We start from the raw sequence: 24,111 nt of genomic DNA, 5'->3' as shown, positions 1-24,111 counted from the left end.
GTTTAAAGGCTTTCTGTGATTCTGATTGGGCAGGCTGCCCTATTACTCGTCGTTCTACGACTGGATATTGTGTTTTCTTAGGCAATTCCTTGATCTCATGGCGCACCAAGAGGCAAAAGACAGTATCTTTATCAAGCACCGAAGCAGAATATAGAGCCATGGCTGGTACATGTTGTGAACTTACTTGGTTGCAGTATTTGTTTGCTGATTTGCATATTCCTATTTCTAGACCAGCCATCTTGCATTGTGATAATCAGGCAGCTCTTCATATAGCTGCGAATCCAGTTTTTCATGAGAGAACACGCCATATTGAGATGGATTGTCATTTCATTCGGGATAAAATATTGGATGGTTCAATTAGGACCCGATTTGTTGGTACTTTGCAGCAACTGGCAGATGTGTTTACAAAGGCTTTAGGCAAAGACAAGTTCAAATCCTTATTGTGCAAGTTAGGAGTTCTTGACATTCACTCTCCAACTTGAGGGGGAGTGTTGAGAATATTTTGTATTTAATAGAATAGATTCCTTGTATATTTCTTGTATATTTAGGAGATTGCTATGTATCCCTAGTTTGTAGGGATTTCTTGGTTGTACGCCAAGTTTGCTCTGTATATAAACCTATTGTATCAATACAATCAACATTCATTCTGCCATATTATTGTTTTCTATAAAATGAAGTTTTATCTTTCCTACTAGAATTGTTAATCTTTGCGTTGGATTTTCGTAATTCAGTCCCTTATCCAACCATTCTTGGTCAAATTGTTGGACTGCATTCTGTGTTTTTACTTGAAAATGGAGACATTATTCTGGATCGCATTAGCAATTAGCCATGGGACTCATGTGGTGTTTATTGTAGTCATAAGCAACAGCAAATTCAAGTCTTTATCTACATTCTAATTCAGGCCAACCTGGGATTTGGGTGGAGTTTGGTGCAAAGTGTGGAATGGGGGATGTCCCTGAAGAATATTAGAATTATTCCAACTCTAGTTTACCAAAGATTTTGTCACCCTTTTCAGTTTTTACAATAATAATGAGGCATATGTCCTCTGACCTCTGTTGGGTGCGTTGTTCAAACCTTTGATTTCAAGAGCGATGCCGTTTGTGCCGATTTTCAGAACATCAGAAAGTGTTAGTGGAGAAATGACTTGGAATATTTCCATTCCTGAAAGTAAATAGTCTACCTAGTTACCAGCATGATCAAATTCCATAAAATTGGAGCATGTCAACTTTCATTGTTTCAATGACCTCAAAGTTTGAAACAGATCGTCTGCAATATCTATTCAGACGTCCATTATCGATTTGGCTAATGTCAAATGTAATAATGGCTTGTAAAGCAAAACCTCATACACATTTGAAAATGGAACTGTCTATCTGGTTGTCACAAATGACTTGTATTTGGTTGTAAAAGTTACAAAAGTTCTAAACCCAAAAGCTCCACAACAAAGGTACAAAACAATAAATATCTATGTATAATTCAAAAGTATACTGTATATATTGTTTATCTCTTTCTATGGTATTTTTTTTTTTTTTTTTTTTCTGAGAGGACTATTGATCAAAGTCATGTTATTGCATGCATTCTTTGTCCAAATTGCCTGCATTGCTCATCTGGGAGAGTATAAACCAGTTCCGAGAACTTTATATAGAGCAGTATCCGAATAGACAGTACTAGACTTCAGTGACTTGATCCGATGCTTATGCCTCTGACCTTTTCGTCTCCGGTGGCTGCCCTTCACCTTCTCCAACCCTCCCTCTTTTTCTTCACCTTTGTTGTCATTTTTCACCATATCATGACACCCGGTTTGACCTTCTTTTCCTGATTCAGTTGGCACAACATACACAAAGGGTCCGATTGGTATGTCCTTCAAGTTCATTAGAGGCTCTAAGGTCTTGATCACAGTGCTCATTGTTGGTCTAGACTTGGGGTTATGGCTCAGGCATTGATGAGCCAATGCAGCTGCCTTTCTAGCCCCTTCGGTGGAGTACTGACCCTCAAGTCTTTGGTCCATCACACGGTCAAGTTTGTGGGAGTCCTTCAAAAATGGCTTGGCCCACTCCACTAGATTCTGTTCTCTAAAAGTCCGGCTCTCATCCATGGATCTTCTACCCGTTAGAAGCTCTAAAAGAACTACACCGAAGCTATAGACATCGCTCATTGTTGTTAGATGACCTGAAAACAAGCATAGGAATAGTGAGTGAATGAATATATATTAGGGAGTTTTTCAATAGTACTAAATGCTGATCATATATTTCACATTTCGCGACCACATTATGTGACGGTTGATGTGTACCTGTCATGATGTATTCTGGAGCTGCATAGCCATGAGTACCCATGACGCGCGTTGTGACATGTGTTTCATCACCTTCCGGGCCATCTATAGCTAGACCCAAATCAGAGAGCTTAGCTGTGTAATCACAGTCTAGCAAGATGTTTGAAGCTTTGAAATCTCTATATATAATTGGCTTTTCTTCCTCATGGAGGCAACTGAGGCCTTTAGCAGCTCCAATTGCTATTTTGATTCTTGTCAACCAAGGCAAAGTTCCAGAATAACCTGCATTAATCAACAGACCAACAAATTGTTAGATTTTATGATCCTGCAAACAAAACTCAATAACTTTTGTAATTGCTTCAGAAGAAATAAAATGATCTACTTACATTTGAATAGTTTGTGGTCTAAGTTTCCTCTTTCCAGGTATTCATACACAAGAAGCCTATGTTCATCTTCACAGCAGTAACCAATCAAGTTTACAAGATTTGGGTGCTTCAATTGCCCGAGAAAAATCACTTCAGCCTACAATAGAAAATTGTTTGAAAATTTACTTAACATTTTTTATAACTTAGAAAGCTATCATATAGTGTTTGAAGTGGTTTTTAATGAAAAAAGCTTACCAGCCACTCTCTATGACCTTGCGTGCCATCCAAGTCCAAAACCTTAACAGCAACAGGTTGAGCTTCCAAGCCAGGCCTAAGCTTGTCATCAACAAACCCTTTGTACACTTTCCCGAACCCGCCTTCTCCAAGATAGTTGCTCTTGGAAAAGCTTTTAGTGATCTTTTTGAGCTCATTGTGAGCAAAAATATGAAGATTTGATCCGATAAGCGAGTTTGATATGTCACTCAGGACAGTGCAGATTGATGAATTACTCAAATCTGAAAGTGATAATCTGCGCGAAATAGTGCTCTCTTTGGATGATAACTGGGATTTATGTTCTGATGTATGGCTATTGGCCTTGAAACAAGTAGGTGTGAAGAAGTTGGTGGCTAGTTTTTTGAACCTCATATTGTTTGCTGAGGCTATGCTGTCCAAAACGTCTGGTATGGATCAAAATAGAGAATGACTTGGGGGGTTAATATAGGTTGGATTAGATGACTACAAAAAAGAAGTCAAGAATACAATGATAGCTAGTATCTAAATTTTCCATTTTGGCTGATATTCATGTCTTTACACAGTTATGGAAATCTTCTGGCTTCAGAGGAGAGGTAGCATATGTTCAAAATATTTCTTAAAGTAATGTGCAGACATCGGTCCCTCCAAGACTTTGAAGACTTCATACTGCCGAGAATTCATTTGGTTTGTTCATATTATGACGACCAAGTCTTCTAGAGCTTCATGCATATGTTCTGATGATGTGGGATATGCAATGAATTTCTCAGTAGGTTCAAGTGTTGGTCTTCGGGGGACCTCTAAGTTTTGTTCGGGCAGCATCCTTCTTATTGGAAGTATGAGTGCCCACATCTCCCCTCCATGTTTTGTACTGAAAGACAAAAAGGACGTAATCTTTGGAGTAGCTATGTTAATAACTTAATGTTAGTCTCAAATGTAGGATTCTCATATTTGAGAATCTCAAATTCCACATCAATGCCAAGTCTTTGACACTAGTATGATGTTTAAGTTTTTTTTTCGTTGTGTGATTGGCAGTGGGATAGCCGATTATGTTAACAAGTTAGTAACACACACATCTAGTTAATCTCATTCCACACGCATGCGTACGACCTCATAAGCCCCTCAAACTTGTTGGCCACAAACTAGTGAGAGTTGGGACTCAAACTCTTAACATGGTGGTTATATATTAAGCAATTCAATCAACTTTACCACATAAAGTAGTTAAGTTTTACACCAATTGATTTCGAGTTACAAGCTCTTATTCAAATATGCAATTTAAGAAAAATTCAATTTTAATAGTGACAATATATTATATTTATTTGTATTGATACGTATAGATCATTATTTATTCAGTGTTTAGGTCATTTAAGAATATAAAAATTAATGAGGTTATGGTAGTTCTGATGTTGCTGCGATCTCAATCATCTAGTAGATGATAAAAGACCGAAAATTTGGTCACAACAAACGGGATGCGCAAAAGTAAATTCAATGGGACGGAAAGAATAGGATCCATATCTATCAACTTTGCTTAAAGTTGAGATGGACCACCTAGGGAATTGAGACAGACTCACAAAGTTGCTTCAAGGGTTACAACCAAGGTGTTGGAGAACATTGGTCACCTTCACTTTCCAAGTAGTTGCCAGTGAAAGCCTTTGTTTTCCGTAGGCTTAGTTTGGTATTATGGTTTAAAAACTCGATTTTAAATAAATAACCCTCAACCTGTTTTTTTAAAATCGTGGTTAGTTAAACTAAAAAGTTTTAGATACACACGTTTTAAGATTTTACCAAATATAAAATCAACATAAAATCTATCTAAAATGGTGATTATAAGTTATTTTAATCCCCAAAACTCAATATCAAACTGGGCCATATGTGTGACGATTTGAAGATGACTAATTTGGGCAACATCCAAGAAAAACACATGCTGGTCGAAAATAATAGCTCGTTCTAAGAATGACGTCCTTCTTAAGGTTCTTACAGTACTACTTGTATAACCTGAAGGCTGAAGACTAACGCAATGTTTAACGCAGAAAAGTGCCTCTACAAGATTTCTAACAAACTATCGAGACCAACTGTGGGCACACAGAGTTGACGTCCACTGTGGGCAAATTCCAGAAGCAACCCTGTGGTCCTTACCCAAGCTCTACCACATTTTCCCTAAGAGAAATTGGAAAAATTGCCACACGGAGAACCCAACAATACCCTAAAAATTATTAGAAAGTAGGAAATGAAAACTCTTAGACGGCAATAAGATTGATTTGCTCGTCTAATGGGGCGCTTGACATCCAAAGTGAAAGAAAAAATCCTCATCAACATCAACACATGACATGAAAACGATTTATCGCATGCACAGAAAACAATCAGACATAATCCTTCCATTATTGATATTTGGACTAAACCTTGTTACGTTCGCCATGGCAACCACAGAGAATGCCAAGAAATTATAATGCCTCCAATAAGAGTTCTCAAAGAAATCTTGTTACTATCTACCAGAGACCAAATAAAGAATGCAAGAAGAGAAACATTAGGATGCCGGCTACTGATGGCATGATAGTTTACAGAGAATTTATCCTAGGGAAACACCTAGTCACAAACAATCCACATCCTCTACTTCTATATGTTGCAAACTTTTATATGTTTGCAACTCTTTGTGCAGTATCATAAGAGTTAATCATGTAACCATATACCAAAAAAATGCAAATAAGATATACAGGACATAAAAATTAAGATAAAAGCACTAGAGAGGGGATCCTCTTTTTTCTTTTTTCTTTTTCTTTTTTTCTTCATTTCTTAATTATTGCCTTTGTTTAAGATTATACAAACAATGTTACAAAAAATATATATAATTATGCAATATTACTAGAGCTTCAAACAGTGAAGCACAAGTAAAGAAACAGAAAACTCAGATGACTCGGAGATTGGAACATTGCAAAACTGTAAATATCTAAAAAGAATACAAAAGGCTGATGTTTACATCAGGTAGGGAACAATAATCACTATGAAAAAAAAGCAACAACCTTGATCTCAGACTAGCTGCACCAATTGATGGATGTAAGTGATGTAACCGATTTTATAACTAGCAGAATTTCCTCCTTAAATTTACAACTGTGCAGAAAAGATAGGAAAAAGAGCTAAATGAGCAACTTCACATATTAGTCAGACAACTAAATTTGCGAAAGTTTATATATATGTACCTTGTCCACAAACATAGCCGCACAAAAGTTATATACAGAAAGAACCTGTAACATCAACATCACTAGAATAAGTACAGATATTTACTTCCAAATTTCCAATTCTTGCAACAAATCAACATAGATACACAGCAGCCATAATTACCTTCATTGAACAAAAATGCATTGCCAGAACTCCACAAGAGAAAAACAGGGAACATTCTGACATGAGATAACATCATTTGTCTACTGTCATTATGCTATCTTACAGGAAGGTTCCCGTTCTGCTGAAGCCTTAAGTTTTCAATGAGTGACTGGTAGAATGATTTCAATGCCTTAATATCACTTCCCTGCACAAAATATGGGCAAGAATTTAGCAATTACAGTCATTATAAGAACATAATTCATGCATCCAAATAAAATTAAGTAATAAGACATGAAATTATTAAGGTAACCAGAAATTCTTGGTAACCAAGAATGTCATAAAATAACCAAAATTCATGAGTTTTATTACCGGTACACCAAAACTCATGGTTCAATATTATCTACAGCCATTGTTGTTATATACCTGCAACTGCTGGCAATATTTCTCAGCCAGATCTTGGGAGCAATGTGCTGCTGGAAAGCCTTTCGAGACAAAATGAACTAAGAAATCATTGCCAAATTTTTCATACATGACCTTCTGAGCCAGTACAATTTCTCCAAACAAAACAAGCTGCCACAGATAAAATTGACAGTTTTAAGGTGAAGCAACGAAATAGATCCAAGATCTAAACAAGCATCATAAGATTTAACAGCCTACATAACTTCTCCGAACAAAACAAATTGCCAACTGCAACATTGACAAAATTCAAGCTAAGTAACAAAAATAAAACAGATTAAAACCATAAACAAAATACAAAAATAAAAATCAACAGGAAATCCACAATACATAAATTCCCCACAAGTATCAACATCCACACTTGAATCTATTGTAGATATCGAATAATGTTTCATAAAAATTGTAGATCAGAAATAACAAGTACATTGCTTATGTGGTACTTGCGTGATCAGTTATCGCTTTCCTATTAATGTATAGACTAATAGTTCAAGGATGAGGAAATTGGCTTTATTGGAAGAATTCTATAGGAGGTAACTACAGATGCAAGCGCATAGTCATGATTCACCAAATACATATTTGAAGTAAGCATTGCATTCAACTGAATGTACAAGTTCACCACAAAGGCACAGACATAATGCCAACTTGTTTTGCAGAACTTGGTCCAACTATAGGATAAGGCACTAAACACCCATTCAACTGAGGATTACCTCCATGGTACAGCCAAATTCTGTAATCTATTACTAATCATATCCTCAACTTCTAAAAATCCTGATAACCAATTGCAAAAACATGTCCACAGAGTGAACGACACGGATTCCACTTCTCATCATTAGAAGTGACACCGCATTTCCTCAACAGAGAGCTCCTTAGATCACTCATGAGTAAACTTTTTAACTGCAGACCCTCAACATCTATGGTGCCCATTTCTCATAAAAAATTGATTGCCATAGCATGGGAAAAAAATTAACAATAGCCGAAATTCGAGCTTCTTAAGTATTTAGATTATTTTCAAATGGAACATTTCTGTCCCCAAATCTGCTTTGAAGTAAGAGACTTAGCCTTCTATTCCTTCTACTTTGCATTGGTGTATTTAATGCTTCCAAACCTAGGGATTGAAGTTAGCCCATCCTTGGTCACACTTCAATTGTCTTACCGGCATATAATTACAAGAGAAGTTAGTAAATATGAGATTACAAACAGTAGCGATTAATCTTACAGTATTTGCGTCACGAAACTCGAAGGAGTTATCAAGCAGGCTGTACAAGCAACAGTTTGTAGCAAAGGTCTCTATTATAAAACTCTGGAAACCCGGTACCTGAAAACAAGAGTTTTTTAGATGAAAGCATGAGAATATTTTAACAAAATACAACCTAGCAGTACCGACAGCAAGAGCTTACCTTTTCTTCACCATTAGGCATTGCACACCAATCTTTGATTAACCTAATGAATATCTGTACACATACCTAAGTAACAGATATATCGTGTCAGAAAGTATTGCTGTAGAGATAAACCCCAAATTTACAAAGTTAAACCAAGTGCACCTACCTTTCTTACAAGAATGTCCTTGTGTTTACAAGAGGTGAACAGAAGCAACTGCATAATTGGCTGCAAGTAGCTCCTACTTTTGGGGGATAGGAAAACAGATGATAGATCATGTGTAGTTATCACATGAAGAAATGTATATAATGTTCGCTGAACTTCTTGCAGTTCCCGATTTTCCTACAAGGAGAACAAAGATTGAAATATATTACTAAAAATCTCAACCCTGGGATTCAAATTCCAATGAAACGCTGTCAAAAGCGATTGATGCTTCAAATCAACCGACGCTTTCAATAATGAAAACACAACACATACGAAAAATTCGTTACAACCTAAGATATGAAACAGTTGATGCAACATACTACTACTATATGATGGATTGAGGTCAACATTTCTTAAAAAAAAAACATCCAGCCTTTAAGACAAAACCACAACAAAATAACAACAACAAAAAAGAAAAACTTCCATAATAGATGAAAGATACTGTTTGATTTCTTATTTGAAACAGGATTCGCAATTAAACTTGCATGGCTCGCAATTAAAGATACAGACCAATCACTGAGTGATGAACCTTTGATCAAATGATTTGATTACTAACTAATAATACCTCATATATGACTAACAAGAACATGCACAATCAGTGACATCATAATCCCTCTTATAATATATAACATGCTTGATACATAAGAAACAGATCATTCATCAAGCAGTTATTATGACTACAAACACCTAACCTATCCTTGTAGTGTGTCACATCTCATACCTCAGTATTGGTTCCAGGTCCTGAAGGGAATGCATCAATTGGAATGATGTTCAATATCCTACCAGCAATAGCAGGAAATACTTCATCCAATATATCACTAAACAATGTGTTGAACTTGCATATCAGTTGATTGAGCAATACAAGCAGACCAACTAACTCCTTCGGCTGCATCACAATATAATCCAGAATTAAAAACCTTGATGTCAACACAACCAGAATGTGACACCAAACTGTTAGTTTTTCTCTTAGATCTTTTGTGCGTAAATGCATTTCAGCAGTTATGTTGTTCTCTTCTCTAGTTTCACCAATAAATTGTTCTCAAGTGTATGTATGTAAAACAAAAGTTCAAAATCAAATATACAATTATAAATTTGACGAGAACTGGCTTTTTACCTGGCTGTCCACAAGCAATTGCTCTAGTGCCTTTGGGAGGTATGGGAAAACAGATGCTCCTAAAGTCTCGACCATGCGGTGTATAAATGAAGTCACCTGGGTACAGTAGAGCAGCATCAGTTAACAAGAACAGATGAAAGGATATCAAAAACAAAGTGCTTTGATTTTCCACACAGGACTTCTTACCTTACTTCGCAAAGGCTCTATATTAGGAAACACAACGAGTACTTGCAGGAGAACATCCAATGTCTGGATAAACAGGAGAAAGAATGTTAACTGTTAAAATATAACAATATTTACAGGGTTTCTCCTCAAGCAGTTCTATGGTAACACCAGTTCCCACTTATAAGCCAAACACACTAATCAGCAGTATAGTACAATATAAATACACACCATCATTTCCAGTCAAGAGAACTTATAGGTGATCAACTCCAAAATACAAAGAGATAAAATCAGAGAACCCATGAGTTTGTATTATAGATTTCATCAAATTTTATGATTCAATTACTAAAAATGTTATAAAGCTTGATTCCACCATCATAATTGGAAGAAAATATATATATATATATATAGACACACACACATATGCTAAGTAGAGAACGTATTAAGAATATGGAATACCAACCTGCTTGAACATGAGACCTATTGCAGGGCGACTAGTAGTTACAAGACGCTCGCTGAAGCCCTGAATGCCATACAAATACCAGTAGAATATCTCATTAATATGAAGTTCTAACCATCAAAAATGTGCTTATTACATATATGGCACATTAGCAAAAGGGGAAAGGCAGATACAATATAAAATTGATGTGCTTTAGCAAGTTTTATAAGGCAAAAGACAACCGATTTGTAAACCGTTTCACACACTTGCAGTAGTATATAATGAATAATAACTTCAACCAGGTAACATATTAACTAGGAGGTAAAAGGGCATTAAAAGAACCTTGCTGAGAGAATTTATTGCCACAATTATCTGCTGAATATTAGCAATTTTTTGAGGCGCCTCTTCAGGAGTCAATACTTTGGCATTCATAAGCAACGCCTCAACCTAGATGGTAAGAAGTCCATGTCAGATGCATATCTCACATTCTAGTTGGTCATTAACTAGTCATAAAAGATTTCGGGCTGGAAGCCCCAAGATATTATTAGTTTTATAATTGCAAGTTCATATAACCTGTTGACAAAGAGGTGTCAGAAGTGAAGAGAGATAATCAGACTGTTTTGCTGGTGCTACATCTTCCATACCAATTAAAACACCAATTGCCTACAAAGAGAAGAACATCATATTAGACCCAATTAAGTGCCTGCAGCATCTCTGATAAAACTTCCATACAAGAGGTCTGTTATAGATGTCGGAAGTACCTCAAAAATGTGACTACCATCTTCAGATGCAGAAAGATCTTTTGATGTATAATCCATACTTGTAAATCCAGCGACTCTGTCTTGCAGACTCTGAAAAATCCAGTTTTAATCAGTTTAGCAAAGATGTAGTGAAGTGAAATAACGAATTGTGACAAATGTCCAAAGAAGATGGGAAACCGGTAATGAAGACAGCTTGTTACCATACCTGCAAAATATTCTCTATAAAAGGCACAAGCTTCAATTTCAGCAATCTCACAGCCTTCATAAACAGATAACTTGCTCTTCGACTCACGTTGACATTTGGATGGTGTATACCTCTTTCATCGAGAAAGGCAGCCAAAACCATATGAATGTATTGGGAATTCTCTTGTACAAACTTCATATATCTTGTAACTGTTTCTAGATACACAAGAGCAACTAGCCTATTTGAATGGCAAGGGAACCTTGTCGATAAAAGCATTGGTACCAGTTCACCTAAGAGGCCACTGCCAGTTTTCATTGCCTCACCATTCATTGACTCACCAAATGCATAGAATAGAGAAAGTGCAGCTTCCACCTCTTCAACATTCCAGTCTGATGAGGATGCAACAGAAGCAGCCAATGAGTTTCTAATGAATATCTGACAAACATCAGGAGCTACCCGACCTACATTACGCAACAGCACAAACAAATCCTTTCGGAACTCCACCATCCTATCTTCTTCTTCTTTCCCAATCTTATCCAGCGTATCAAGATTATCACGGTATATAGGATCATAACGGATCTCTGTACGAATTACTTCCAAAATCTGGCCCAAATGATGCAGCTGTGTTTCCCTCAATTGAGAAAGAGTCTTCATGGTGGCAACATAACCTAAAAGAAATTGCACAATACTAAATGTTGATTCCAACTCACAGTGCTGCATCACATAGAATACAGAGGGCAGAACTTCATTCAACAGCTCCATTGAAACACCCTTCGCATCTTCAGAATTCAAGTTTTTAAAGCATTCAAGAGCCTCAACCGCATACCCAGTAAGCAATGCACCTACTTTGGAAACCAAATCTGAGTCACTATCCTTCGCTACCAGCCCAAACACTCGACGGATTTGAAGACTCTGCAACAGTGATAGTTTTGATTGAGGTTCCATCCTTTTAGATGCCACTGCAGTCAAACACCCAGTTGCAGCACCTCGGAGTTGTTCACATAGCCCATCAACCAAAACTAAATCAAACAATAATGGGATGAATGCATCATTTACGATTAAACCAATATCAATCCAAGCAATAAACCTCCTCATTGCATCTAATACAGTAGTACACAGCTCTTCATCAGAGTTCCTATACATAGAAACAATATCATACCAAGCTCTAACTATTTGAGGTACACACTGCTGCCTCATTGTATCCTTAATCCGGGTTGCCACTGATAGTTCTTCAGGTGTCCGAGGGTAGTCCACATTGATCACTTCATCATCCAAAGCATTCAAAACCCGACAGAACATATCAATAACCATTGCCCCTTTACTCAATTGTGACAAGAAATCCACAAATACAGATGACCAAATTGACGGGTACTCAAAATAAATCAAAGTCACCAGAACCTGGGCAAGTTTGTTCTTTATAAATGCAGGACCTTCTAAAACCCTAACAACATTGTTATCATCAATAGCACCAAAACATGCAATTGAAAACACCGATTTTCGGATCAAATACCTCTCATCTGGACTCATTGACGAGTACCGGACCTTAACAACCTCGTGCAGGGTCTGTAAACACCAAAACTGGACTTGATATAAATTCGAAAAGCATATCCTTTCAATGCAAATGCTACAAATTGCTTGTTCATTCTTAATCTTTTCACAATATTCCGTAGCTTTCTGTTTCAGCTCAGAATGAACCGTGCCCGATTGATCAAAAACGATAAGTATCGCTTTTTCAAGATCAGCCATGGACCTAAAACCCTTAGGCCCAAAACCCCAATCAATATCCCTTCAAAGTGTCAATCTTTCTTGCTTTCAATTAGGCCTTCACCAAAGCAAATTGGGTTTTATCTTTCTTTAACAAAGGGTGTTGGGTTCAGTATTCGATGAATATGCAACAGGCTATAGAGGAGGGAACTGAAACAAGGAGAGATATAAGAGGTTTCGAGAGCTTACCCAGATCAATGAGCGTTAGTAGCTAGGGTTTTTGTCTCTGGCAAACCCTACGGATTGGTTTGGATTGGCTCTAGTTTATAGTTGTTTTATAGTCTTCTAGTTTTCCAGAGGGTGTAAACAGAAGAAAGAGAGAAATAGGGTGACTGTGAAGGAGGAGGCTATGAAATAAGAATTACAAAGCACAACAGCTCAAGGGGTATATATGCGAACCAAAAATCAAGCAAGGAGACCGAAACAAAATTTTTTTTGCAAAGTTTTCCTGATTTATCAAACTAGAATCCCAACATATGTATATACAGTTAGATCTCGTGAAATTGAAAAGAGAATGTAAATTTTGATGAATTAAATAAACGGATACAGTATAAGAATATAAAAGAATTAAATTGTAAAACAAAATTCAAAATTTAAATTATATAATACTCTAACTTCGAAGAATTACCCGTGAAAAAGAGGTAACTTCATAATGCGAATAAACAGGCATAATGAAACATTAACAATATTTGAGTATGTTTTCTCTTAAGGAAACATAAACTTAAATATCTTATAATCTCATAAATGATTAGAGAATCATCGCGTCGTGAACATGTCATTATCAATATTATTTAGTATTAATCTTCAGTATTCATAAATTAATAGAGTTACTCACGAATCCAACTTGGGTGCCCATACAGATGGGACTAGGCTGTAACATCCTGAAATTTCAGTTTTCTATTTTTAAAAGGAAAGTTATTTTCGAGCTATTTTTATTTCAATTTCTATTATTCTTTCAATTCTTTTGAAAATTATTCAAATTTTTAGTTTTTCTTACTTGATAACTTGGTTTTGCGACTTAAATAAGAATAACTTAAGAGGTTTAGCCCTACTGAGCTTAAGCTCACCCCTATAGAATTTTGTTCAGGTTCCTAGGCGGACACGTCTTTCGAAAAATCTATCTGTGACGTTTAGCTGACGTGTACAATAATAGAAGAGTTACGGAAGATTAGAACCCACAAGACCTATTTTGTTTTGTAATTGATTTTGTTATTTGTAAACGTTTTATTTTCTTTTATTTTGAGAAAAGTATTTGAAATTGTTCTATTTTCATTTACTTTTCCCGCTGACGCCTCGAGTTCGGCGTCAGATGCTTGGAAACCACCGACATCGAGTTTGGGGTGTGACAAAGTGGTATCAGAGCTAACCGGGTTTTCGACAACCTAGATATGTGGAAGTTTAGGACTTTTAGAAACTAACTTTAAGACTTTAGCAATTATTAAGTGGGCGAGTGACTTTAGATTTAGAAAGGGGATTGAGTGAGAACGATTTTGTTACTTCTTGTTTTCGAAATTTCTGTTTATTCAGTATTGTTCTCATTTGGTTTTGATTTCAAAAATCTGTCATTCGTTATCTTCAATCTTACGATTTGAAATGATTTTGTATTCTTATTCCAACATTTTCACTATTTGTTCTACCTCTTCGAGAATGATTTTAAGCGATTTGTTTAGAATACAAAAGTGATAAAAGATAACTTTAGTTCTTAGCTGCACCTAAGAGCTTGGTACTTGTATCTTAGGAGAAGGTTATTGCCTGTGCAGCGGGTTGAGAATCTTGCCCGAAGATGTCACTTTTGTTTAATTGAAGTACGTCATGAAACTTTGTTGTTATTTCAAAAATTGTTATTTCTTTTGTGTTAAATGAATTTCAGTAATTCTGTTAAGGAGGTAGGATTGTAACATCCTGGAATTTCAGTTTTCTATTTTTAAAAGGAAAGTTATTTTCGAGCTATTTTTATTTCAATTTCTATTATTCTTTCAATTCTTTTGAAAATTATTCAAATTTTTAGTTTGTCAATTTTGTCTTTTTAGCCCATAGGATTAATCTAGACGTCGTAACGAGTTCGTTGGATTTTTCGGAGCATCGTTTGGACATCTCGGAACTATTTTTAATGATTTTTAGATGTTGGTATTATTCAAGAATTTAATTAAAAATAGAAATTTGGCGGTTTGATCTCAGCCGTTGATGGTGTATATATCTAGGAAGAGAGAACAGGATAAAAGATCAGAACAGATCAGTCTCAGACCCAGACCGACCCTGTCCCGAGCTGCGACGGAGCTCAGCTCCGTTCAGCTCCGTCCTCTGTCGTCCGGCCGCCTCCCGGCTCAAGGCTGGTGTCTACGGCTTCCTCTTGGCCTCGTGATCCTCCCTGTGATTCCAGCTTGAAGAGTGGAGCTCCGGTGAGAGAGAAAAGGAGGGAGAAGGCGACTGCCTCTCCGATCGGGTTTCCGATTCCGGCGACGAGCGTGAATGGTACTAGTAGCTCCGTCTCGCCATCCTCGTTCTATATGTGGTCTCGAATTCTTCAGAGGAGCCTTCATGAGTGAGAATCGATTAATTGAAGCTCCAGGAGTTTCCCGGCGAGGGTTCGATGCTTTCCGGCCACCGTCGATGGCAAGTGAGGTATCAATCTTCATCTACTCGTCGAGCTCTACCTCTTTGTATAATTAAATTCAAGTTTGGTTGAGTTTTGAAGAATTTGGATTTTGGCCAGTGTAACCACCGTGAGTGGCCACTATGCACGGCGGCGGTGACGGTTGTTTTTGTAGCTTTTAGCTTTTGAATTAGTATATGCAATTGATAGAGTGTTTTGAGATGCTTGAATTCTGGTTTGATTGTGAGATGATGAAAGTGAAGTTTGGAGCAGAAGGACCATTGTGTGGTGGCTGCTGTTGTACTTGGCAGCGGTAGTGACATTTGAGTGTTGTTGTGTTTAACTTCAGCTGCTGTGAAATGGAGAAATTGGGGTTTTGGAATTTGGAGTAAGCTACTGCTGCGGGTTCATGATACACAGGGGAGGTAATGGGTTGTTTTGATCCGTTCATGCCTTCAATTAATATCATGAGCTTGTTTTGATATTGATGGAGGATTTGGATAGTCTTTATATGTGTTGGTTGCTAAGACTAGGATAGAATTGCTACTGCGGTGGAGATGTGTGAGAATGAAGGAACTTTGCTAACTTTTGAATTATAGTTTGGCTTTGCTATTGTAAATGTAAGGTTTAGCAAAGTTGAACGGCACATGGAATAAGGAATTGTGTAATGGGTGCACAGTTTTGGGTGTACAAAGTAATTTCGGAAGTTTGGATAGAAATGGGTGCCATTGGAATACGACGATGCATTTGGGTGTCCAGAGTAAATTGTGAAATCTGGTGATTTGTCGACTACTTCAAAATAAAGATTCGGTACGAGGGTTGGAGGCATGTTGCAATTCCAGAAGCAAAAGGATAAGGATTTCAGAATGCTGAGTTACTAATTTTAGCTAGCATCGGAAGTAGCGTTTGGATTCCAGGTAGGGTCTCTCTCGGGGAACTTTTAATTAAATTGATAATTATGTTATTATCAAAATTGGTGCATTGTGTGGCATTGGTTGATATAACTCGTGGTTGTTATTGTTTTTGTGAAAAGTATGTGTAATCGGCGATTTATATAATTAATGTTATCGCTTTCTATAAAAGCATGTATTGGGTGATATATTATGAGTATTGATATTTGTTGCATTCATAATGCATTGTGAGGAATTGTGAGATTAGTGAGATTGGTAATTATGAAGAGATGAGAATGAGATCTAGAGAATAGATACATTTTGTGTAGTTGAGTTTCCTCATGGAGCATCCAAGATCTATGATTAGCCCACACGTGCACAAATGAGGGGAATGAAGGCCCCATCGACTGCGGACGTCGATAAAACGATCTAATCGGGTTCCGGGTTTAGAAGGCTATGAGTATAACAAGATGACTAACAAAAGAGGTATTGGAGTTTAGATATTACTAATTTTTTAGGTCGTATATTGGAGACATCTATACGGTATGGGACGTGTAGGCTCATATGTCTTTGATGTATGGACTAATAAGCCAGTGATCGAGTGGAGAAAGTTCGTTTACACATATGCATTGAATTGTTATTATTTTTATTTAAAGTATTGTTTGTTACTCGATAACTTGGTTTTGCGACTTAGATAAGAATAACTTAAGAAGTTTAGCCCTACTGAGCTTAAGCTCATCCTTATAGAATTTTGTTCAGGTTCCTAGGCGGACACGTCTTTCGAGAAGTCTATCTGTGATATTTAGCTAACGTGTACAAGAGTAGAAGAGTTACGGAAGATTAGAACCCACAAGACCTATTTTGTTTTGTAATTGATTTTGTTATTTGTAAACGTTTTATTTTCTTTTATTTCGAGAAAAGTATTTGAAATTGTTCTATTTTCATTTACTTTTCCCGCTCACACCTCGAGTTCGGCGTCAGGTGCTTGGAAACCATCGACATCGAGTTTAGGGTGTGACATAGGCTTATGGCCTTGGGTTTTTGCTTTTAGGATTGGACCTAGTTCTGTCTGGTGCTATTTTTGGTTCAGATGGACTAGGACACAATCATAGGAGTGTCATTTTATAAGATATTCTCTAAGTTATTGGATAAGTTGGGGAAATCATTGATTTCCTTCTGGTTTCGATTCCTTCTCTAGCATCGCATTGTCAATATATCGTCTTTTGGTTTTTTTTGGTTTAATTTCGTACTAGTTGCATGTCATGTTTCTTATGTATTGTATATAGCTTGGTTTAATTCTGTACTAAATGCATGTTAGGTTTTACGTGAGGGTTATGTTGAACGTATTGGAGAGGAAAAAATCTAACAACATAAAGTGACAAATAAAATGGGTGAATCATACTCAATTGTACCAAGGTCTTTGTGATAAAAACTAACTCCTACGGGTAGTTAAGTTGAGACAGTATCGGTACAAGATTGATCCACGGGGCATACTTGTTGTTTAACAGTATTGCTCATACCAATATGCGGAGGAACTCAAAGCTCCATAAACCAACACATTTTTTCGGCCGCAAAAAGACACATGACACTATGGAAAAATTTTGATAGAAAGTTGATGGTGTACGTACGTAAATCTTCATTTGTTGATGTATGTGTGCAACAAATGGTAATATTTATAGGCTCTTTGTAAATAGGGTAATAACCAAAAGAGATATGTTAACAAGAAATAAAACAAAAGAAAAGAATAATAACAGAGCATCTAGTAACAACAAACTATAGAGGTGTATGGGGTGTGCAGTGGCTCTTGAGATAGTGACAGCGCTACCTTATGTTCTAACATGCAGTTGCGTGGTCCAAGCAGGGGTTGGGTCAGGTATGAGTTGACATGTTTGAGCAGCTTCAAGGCATTACGCTCAAGAGGTGATCGAACCCAGGCTTAGGCTTGCCGGTTCTCCAAACAACGAATTGAGTTGGTAGGCATTAGAAGACGACGAGTTTGTCAACTATGTTTACGTGTAGGGGTACACTAGAGGTTTTCTTGATTCAAGCTGACCTTACGTGTAGGGGTACACTAAAGGTTTTCTTGATTCAAGCTGACCTTACGGTGTAGGGGTACACTAAAGGTTTTCTTGATTCAAGCTGACCGTTTGGGGGGGGGGGGGGTGTAACGCCCCGATTTGCATCTCTTCAAATCGAGCACATTCATAGAACTCGAGCTAGGATCCATCATTCAAGTTTTGAGAACCCGCAAAGCAAAGGAAAATTAAAAATTTCAAAAAAATGTTAGCAAAAGCGTTTATTTAAAATGAGGTGAAACTATAAAGTGTTTAGGTATCTTTCAAATCAAACAAACCCTCTATGAACATTAGTTCGGTTCAATATCAATGTTCGAAAAGCTTACAAGTGAAGAAATTTCCCGAATAAACACAAACACGATCGAAGGGCTTATACAAGGACAGAAAAATAAAGAAAACCAATCATACAGATCTAATTCTGTCAATGACATGAAGTACAGAGAATCTAAGCCACACCCAACGCTGTCCACTTGTCTCGTCTTTGTACATAGTACCTGCATCCACAAATTGTTGTAGGGGTGAGCTTTCATCCTCGTTGCTCAATAAACTTTACCCCAGCCAGGTGTGAAAACAATATAAACATTTGTCATGGCTAGTAGTGAAAATAATGCATAACGATTTAAAATAAACATTCCTTGTAAAAAGAAATGCAGGTAGGGCCCAAGAAATAAATACAAACCTGATGACCGGTCTATCTCAAGCCAACTACCACCTTACCACGATTATTATCGTACACACTAGCAAGGTGTAGCGAGAGTGTCCATTTACGCCGTCGCCTAGAAGCAGTGCTACACCTCAAAGGATGTAAGAGTGTTCATACAGCCCTTCCGAAGGTTTAAGGGATCGAAACCCAAGGAAGTCACTATGCCCCGCTCACTCTCAGGTCATCAAACAGTAATTCACAACAAATCGAAAATATATCTTTCATGCATAAATCACTTACTTTACTATCATATGCATAAAACCACTAACTGAGGCAAGTCCAGAATCCCCTACCTGGAATATCGCCGTTTTCTTTTCCATTTGCTTTCCTAGGCCAACACCACCATCTTCTAGTTCCAGGTAATTGGAGTCCCTAGTCCGACAATACTCGTGTCATTAACTTACCTCAAACCAATGACAGTAATATAATCAAAGCCATCTCACTTTATCAAGATATTGAAAGAAGAAACTAAGTCTTCAAAGCCATACATGTCCCTTAATTTGCTATGGACACCCGTTAATTTATTTCTTTACCACCACAATTCCAATTCAGAAACTATCTCCCATATTCAATGAAACCTTAGAAGATGGTCTTTTATATTGTAACGTATATATATTTACCTGCCAATCATGAACAGCAAGCTTTGTGTAATTCACTCGACTTGTCATGGCTCACAACACACTATTACTTGCTTCCAGTAACATATCTTACCAAGCATCACTACTACTTGGTCCGATTCCAAATTACCACCACAGTACCAAATGAGTATATTTAGTTAAAGACTAGAACCACAACCCAATATCTATATTCTACAAATCCTTGCACAAGACCCTTAACCAAGCAAGTTAATTCAATACCACAACCAACACTAGCTACAACAATTACTCATTAGTCTTCTTTAAAGAATCCTAACATACCTTATGCGTACAAGGTCAGGGGTAAGTTGATGTCTGCACACTTACAACAAACAGATAACTTGTATTCCTCCCAATATCCTTCACCTCCACAACTTCACTGAATCTGTGATTTTGACCATTCAATTGTTAATATCAACTATCACAAGCAACCCAATAAATCTTTCCAGTAATAACAAGATTCCAATGAAATAGCACTCCTGCCTTAGGTATCTTACCTTTCTCATTGACATCATTATCTGGTATCAAATTGGGATACGATACAGAACCAGTTCACCTTTATTCTGTCTCTGTCATCCAATTAATCTGCATCTCCTTTGATTCTCTCCTTGATCATAATTCCTAGAGAAAGCAAATAAGAAATCCTAAACTCAGTCATTCATTCAAATTTTGGGAATCAATTACCCAAAGGTTGTGAGGGGCTTTACCTTGGCGACTGCCAAATTCTCGAACTGAAAATCCCTTTTCTCCTTCAACCTTGACTTCACTTAGTGACAGCAGAAGACCAACACAAGGAGAAGATACACACCGAGGATGATGTGGAAGGTACTGGCCTCGTCGATTTGTGGTGAGTAAAAACCCCAAAACACCAACTTGGTCAAAATCGATCAATAAGCAAAACCAATTATGTCAAAGTGTTGAGCACGGAGAGTAGTACAATTTCCTTACCTTATATGTTATCACCGGCAACCAGAGCCGCTGAATATTGCTGCAAAACCATCTGAGTTGCCGAACACTCGGCGTCGGTCTTTCTTCTTCGCTCCACACATGCACGATCAGTGACCAAAGGCTAAGGCTCGACGATGAGACCCGTTAGACGAAATTGATCAGCCACCGTGTTGTCTTGGAACGGCGAAGATGAGGTCTGGTCACCGACACAAGTTTTTGGGTCGAGGAACCTTGTAATGGGTTCTAGAAATTCTGGAGTGATCTCTATGACTTGTTCACTCTCCACATCTCCGACAGCTTTTTTTTAATTTCTTTTAAATAAAAAAATAAAAGACAAAATCTCTAAAAAATTTATGCTCCAACTTTAACAGCTTTTTTATTGAGAAATTTTGATAAATGACGCCAATGAATTGATTTTTAATCATCTTTGTACAAATAGTTGAAAACTAACCATATAAGCTGATTAAATGTCCTAAATACCCTCATCTAAATATCTCTCTTTTCCAACCTCTACCATCATTTTTTCTAAAAAAACAAAATTAAATTCGACCTAAAGAGGATGAGTTCTGAACTAAATCAGTTACCCAATCCACAATAAGGTGTTATGTTCTTTCTCTTACTGATAGAGCAAACAACCTCAATTATATATGTTGATTCAAAGTCCTAACCCAAAATCAGATGCTGACTCCTTCTCTCATATGTTATGTTCTCTCCATTGTACATGAATGCCCAACACATGAAAGAAAACAACTTTGCCTTACCGTTTCTCCAAGAATTGAAATTAGGAACATAACTGTTTCAAAGACAACCACATTGACGAACATAAATACGAACATTGCATTACATACTCAATCTGAGATTAAGTAAATTGATAGGGAGGTTTCAAAGATAATTGATAGGGAATAATAGATTGTTTGAAAACGAGAATATGATTTGTGGATTGTGGTTTACTTGATCTTTGAATGAATGATGATAAAGGTTGTGAAAATTGAGAAATTTCGTTCAAAGAAAGAGAGAAAATTTAATGTGGGTATTTAGGACATGTGATCAGCTTATATGGTTAGTTTTCAACTATTTGTTTAAAAATGGTTAAAAATCAATTTATTGGCCTAAAAATGGTCCTTTATCAAAATTTCTCTTCTTTATTTTGGAGATTTCAGCATTTATTAAAACAATAAAAAATGCTATAAGATTATTAATAATAACAAAAAAAAATCATATATTTCATTATAACATAGATTACCCAATAAAATATTTTAAATTTTTGTTTTTATCATTGGAGCACGTGAATAATTAATATTTGGGGAAGGAAGGCTTTGCTGCAAATTTGCGGAATGAGTGCTTCTCTTTCTTCTTCATCCCCATTTTGGGGAATGAGATAGGGAAGCTGTTGGACCACAAAACAACCCAATATTCCCTAAAATTGATAAAATCAAGAAAATGGGGAAGCTGTTGGAGATGCTCTAATATACTACAAAGCTACGACCCAGATTTAGTTCAGAGTAAAATGAACGGCTCAGATCACAAGCTAAATCCTTTACATCTTTAATAAATTTCTTTATACCCAAAATACTGAAATGCAAAAGAAATACATTCGATGTCTGAAAATTTCCACGAATATTAATGCGAACTAACCACGAAGCGTATTTCATTATCGAATATCAATATTGGAGTACCTTTTCTTCAAAATATCTAAAAAGCTTCATGAGTGTCCTCGACACTTAACGAGATTACAATTTATATCTCAAACTACTCAATTTTTCCTACTCAAATATTTCCGGGGTCTCATAGCTTTGGATTAAGATGATGATGGTGATGCAGTGGGGGCAAGGCTACAAAAAGGCGGAAGAAAGGCTTAATCTTAGGCAAAGTTGTATACATGTGAGTCAAAGGTTGGTTTGAGCTTGGGCTTGGACTTGAGTCGAGACCAGTTGGTGTTAATTAAACAACGACAAGTGTGGTCCATGGTTCCATCATTGTACAGATATTGTCTCAATGTGTTGGGTTTTATATCATAAAAGATCCTTATACAATTGAGTATGATCCACTTATTTATAAATTATATTTTATTTGTCACTTTTACAATGTAGGATTTTCCCTCTCCAACACGCCCTCTCACGTCAGTCATGTCCAACCTAACTTCTTAAGTCAGCACGTGAAACAAATTGACAAACCAATTCTAACATTGAAAATTGAGACAGGACAAACCAAGGTTGGCCTCCATCAGACAGTTGGTGGCAATTCAATCGAAATTTTTCTAATGGCAACATATGAAACCCAATCTCAACAAATGACAAATTAGAGATGCAATTGGAGATGGACTCACTCTTGTACCATGTTAAACAACGACAAGCGTAGGCCATGGTCTACAATTGTACTGATAATGTCTCAACTTAACCACTTGTAAAATGTTGAATTTTAATCACAAAAGACATAGGTACTTCTATCGGTCTTTTATAACGTTTTTAGCTTTTACTTGTAACACAATTGCTTGATTGCCATATCATGACACTACCAGAAGAAAGACTTTAGCCGACGAAAAAAAAAACCAGGCCGACGAATCAATTTTTCGTTGGCTAAAGTAGACTTTAGCCGATGAAATTTTCCTTCGTCGGCTAAATTTTATTTTCGTCGGCTAAAGTCTGTGACTTTAACCGACGACTTTAAACATTCTTTAGCCGACGAAATTTTAATTTCGTCGGCTAAAGTTCTTCATATTCGTAGATCTGGACAGCAGCTCATCTGAGAAAAAAAAAAACGGGAAAAGAAAAAACAGGAGAAAAAGTTTGGGTGTTGTTGAAATCTGTCCATAATTAAGAAGTGGAGCTATATATAGGTACGTACATGTGTATATATGTTGATTTTGAGTTTTATTTGAGTTGATCAATTTTGAGTGTGATTGAATTGATAGATTTTGAGTACGTTTGATGTATATATATATATGTGTTGATCGATTTGGTTGATGATTTGATAATATATATGAAGTTGTTGTTAATAAGTAGTAGATATATATATATATGTTAATTAATTTATAATATTGTGTTGATGGTATGAAGTTGTTGATGATGATTTTGTGATGATGTATGTAATTATTAATTAAGTATATCTATATATATATGTGTGTTAATTAATTTGTTATCAATTAGTTGTAGTACGTAGAATATATATAAATGAATTAAAATTTTATATATGGCATATAATTTAATTAATAATTAGCTAGCGTTATACATATATATTTTGTTATATTTTCAGGATATGGATAAGAGTTGGATTTCGCTTCCAAAATGGGACAAAAGATATGGTAAAGGAATTATGAGTTTTCTGGAATATGCGCTGGCTAATGCTAACGGGAATACAATTTTCTATTACCCGTGCACGAAATGTCAGTGTCGCAACGATATGCATCGATTTGCGATTGACAAAGTATGGCAGCACCTGAAGAGTAACGGGTTTAGGGAGAAGTACACATGTTGGTTATATCACGGTGAAACATCATCTGGGGGTCCGCATGATCATGACCAATTTTCTGAGACGGGTAGTACATCCAACGATCCAACAACGGTCTTCATCAACGACATGTTTCCTTATGAGAGCGGTGTATGCGCTCAAGG

At 36.6% G+C, this 24,111-nt stretch overlaps 2 protein-coding genes and 2 non-coding genes across 4 annotated transcripts; 1 reads left to right on the top strand and 3 right to left on the bottom strand.

Annotated features, from left to right (window-relative positions):
* Window positions 1-1,600: 1,600 nt before the first annotated feature.
* On the bottom strand, window positions 1,601-3,276 carry LOC101311307 (putative receptor-like protein kinase At1g72540-like). Its single transcript, XM_004305707.1, has 4 exons — window positions 2,887-3,276; window positions 2,653-2,788; window positions 2,288-2,548; window positions 1,601-2,166 (listed from the first exon to the last, which is right to left on the bottom strand). The coding sequence occupies exons 1-4, from the start codon at window positions 3,274-3,276 to the stop codon at window positions 1,601-1,603; spliced, it is 1,353 nt and encodes a 450-aa protein (XP_004305755.1).
* A 2,329-nt stretch (window positions 3,277-5,605) lies between these two features.
* LOC101300645 (exportin-T-like) lies at window positions 5,606-12,754 on the bottom strand. Its single transcript, XM_004303648.1, has 13 exons — window positions 10,914-12,754; window positions 10,709-10,798; window positions 10,521-10,610; window positions 10,290-10,394; window positions 9,972-10,031; window positions 9,533-9,595; window positions 9,347-9,442; window positions 8,954-9,118; window positions 8,197-8,370; window positions 8,049-8,114; window positions 7,868-7,966; window positions 6,619-6,765; window positions 5,606-6,400 (listed from the first exon to the last, which is right to left on the bottom strand). Exons 1-13 carry the CDS (start codon window positions 12,636-12,638, stop codon window positions 6,311-6,313), a joined length of 2,970 nt encoding a protein of 989 aa, XP_004303696.1. The 5' UTR covers window positions 12,639-12,754; the 3' UTR covers window positions 5,606-6,310.
* A 2,127-nt stretch (window positions 12,755-14,881) lies between these two features.
* LOC101300463 lies at window positions 14,882-16,347 on the top strand. Its single transcript, XR_184991.1, has 2 exons — window positions 14,882-15,278; window positions 15,599-16,347. It is a non-coding gene; the product is annotated as an uncharacterized LOC101300463 (transcript).
* Window positions 16,348-18,590: 2,243 nt separating this feature from the next.
* LOC101300266 lies at window positions 18,591-20,786 on the bottom strand. The gene is made up of 5 exons (XR_184990.1): window positions 20,501-20,786; window positions 20,260-20,380; window positions 20,050-20,173; window positions 19,835-19,937; window positions 18,591-19,289 (listed from the first exon to the last, which is right to left on the bottom strand). It is a non-coding gene; the product is annotated as an uncharacterized LOC101300266 (transcript).
* Between the last annotated feature and the right edge of the window lie 3,325 nt (window positions 20,787-24,111).

Source organism: Fragaria vesca, linkage group LG6, assembly GCF_000184155.1.
Source record: "Fragaria vesca subsp. vesca linkage group LG6, FraVesHawaii_1.0, whole genome shotgun sequence".
Lineage (NCBI taxonomy): Eukaryota > Viridiplantae > Streptophyta > Magnoliopsida > Rosales > Rosaceae > Fragaria > Fragaria vesca.
This window is presented reverse-complemented; position numbering and strand designations above follow the sequence as displayed.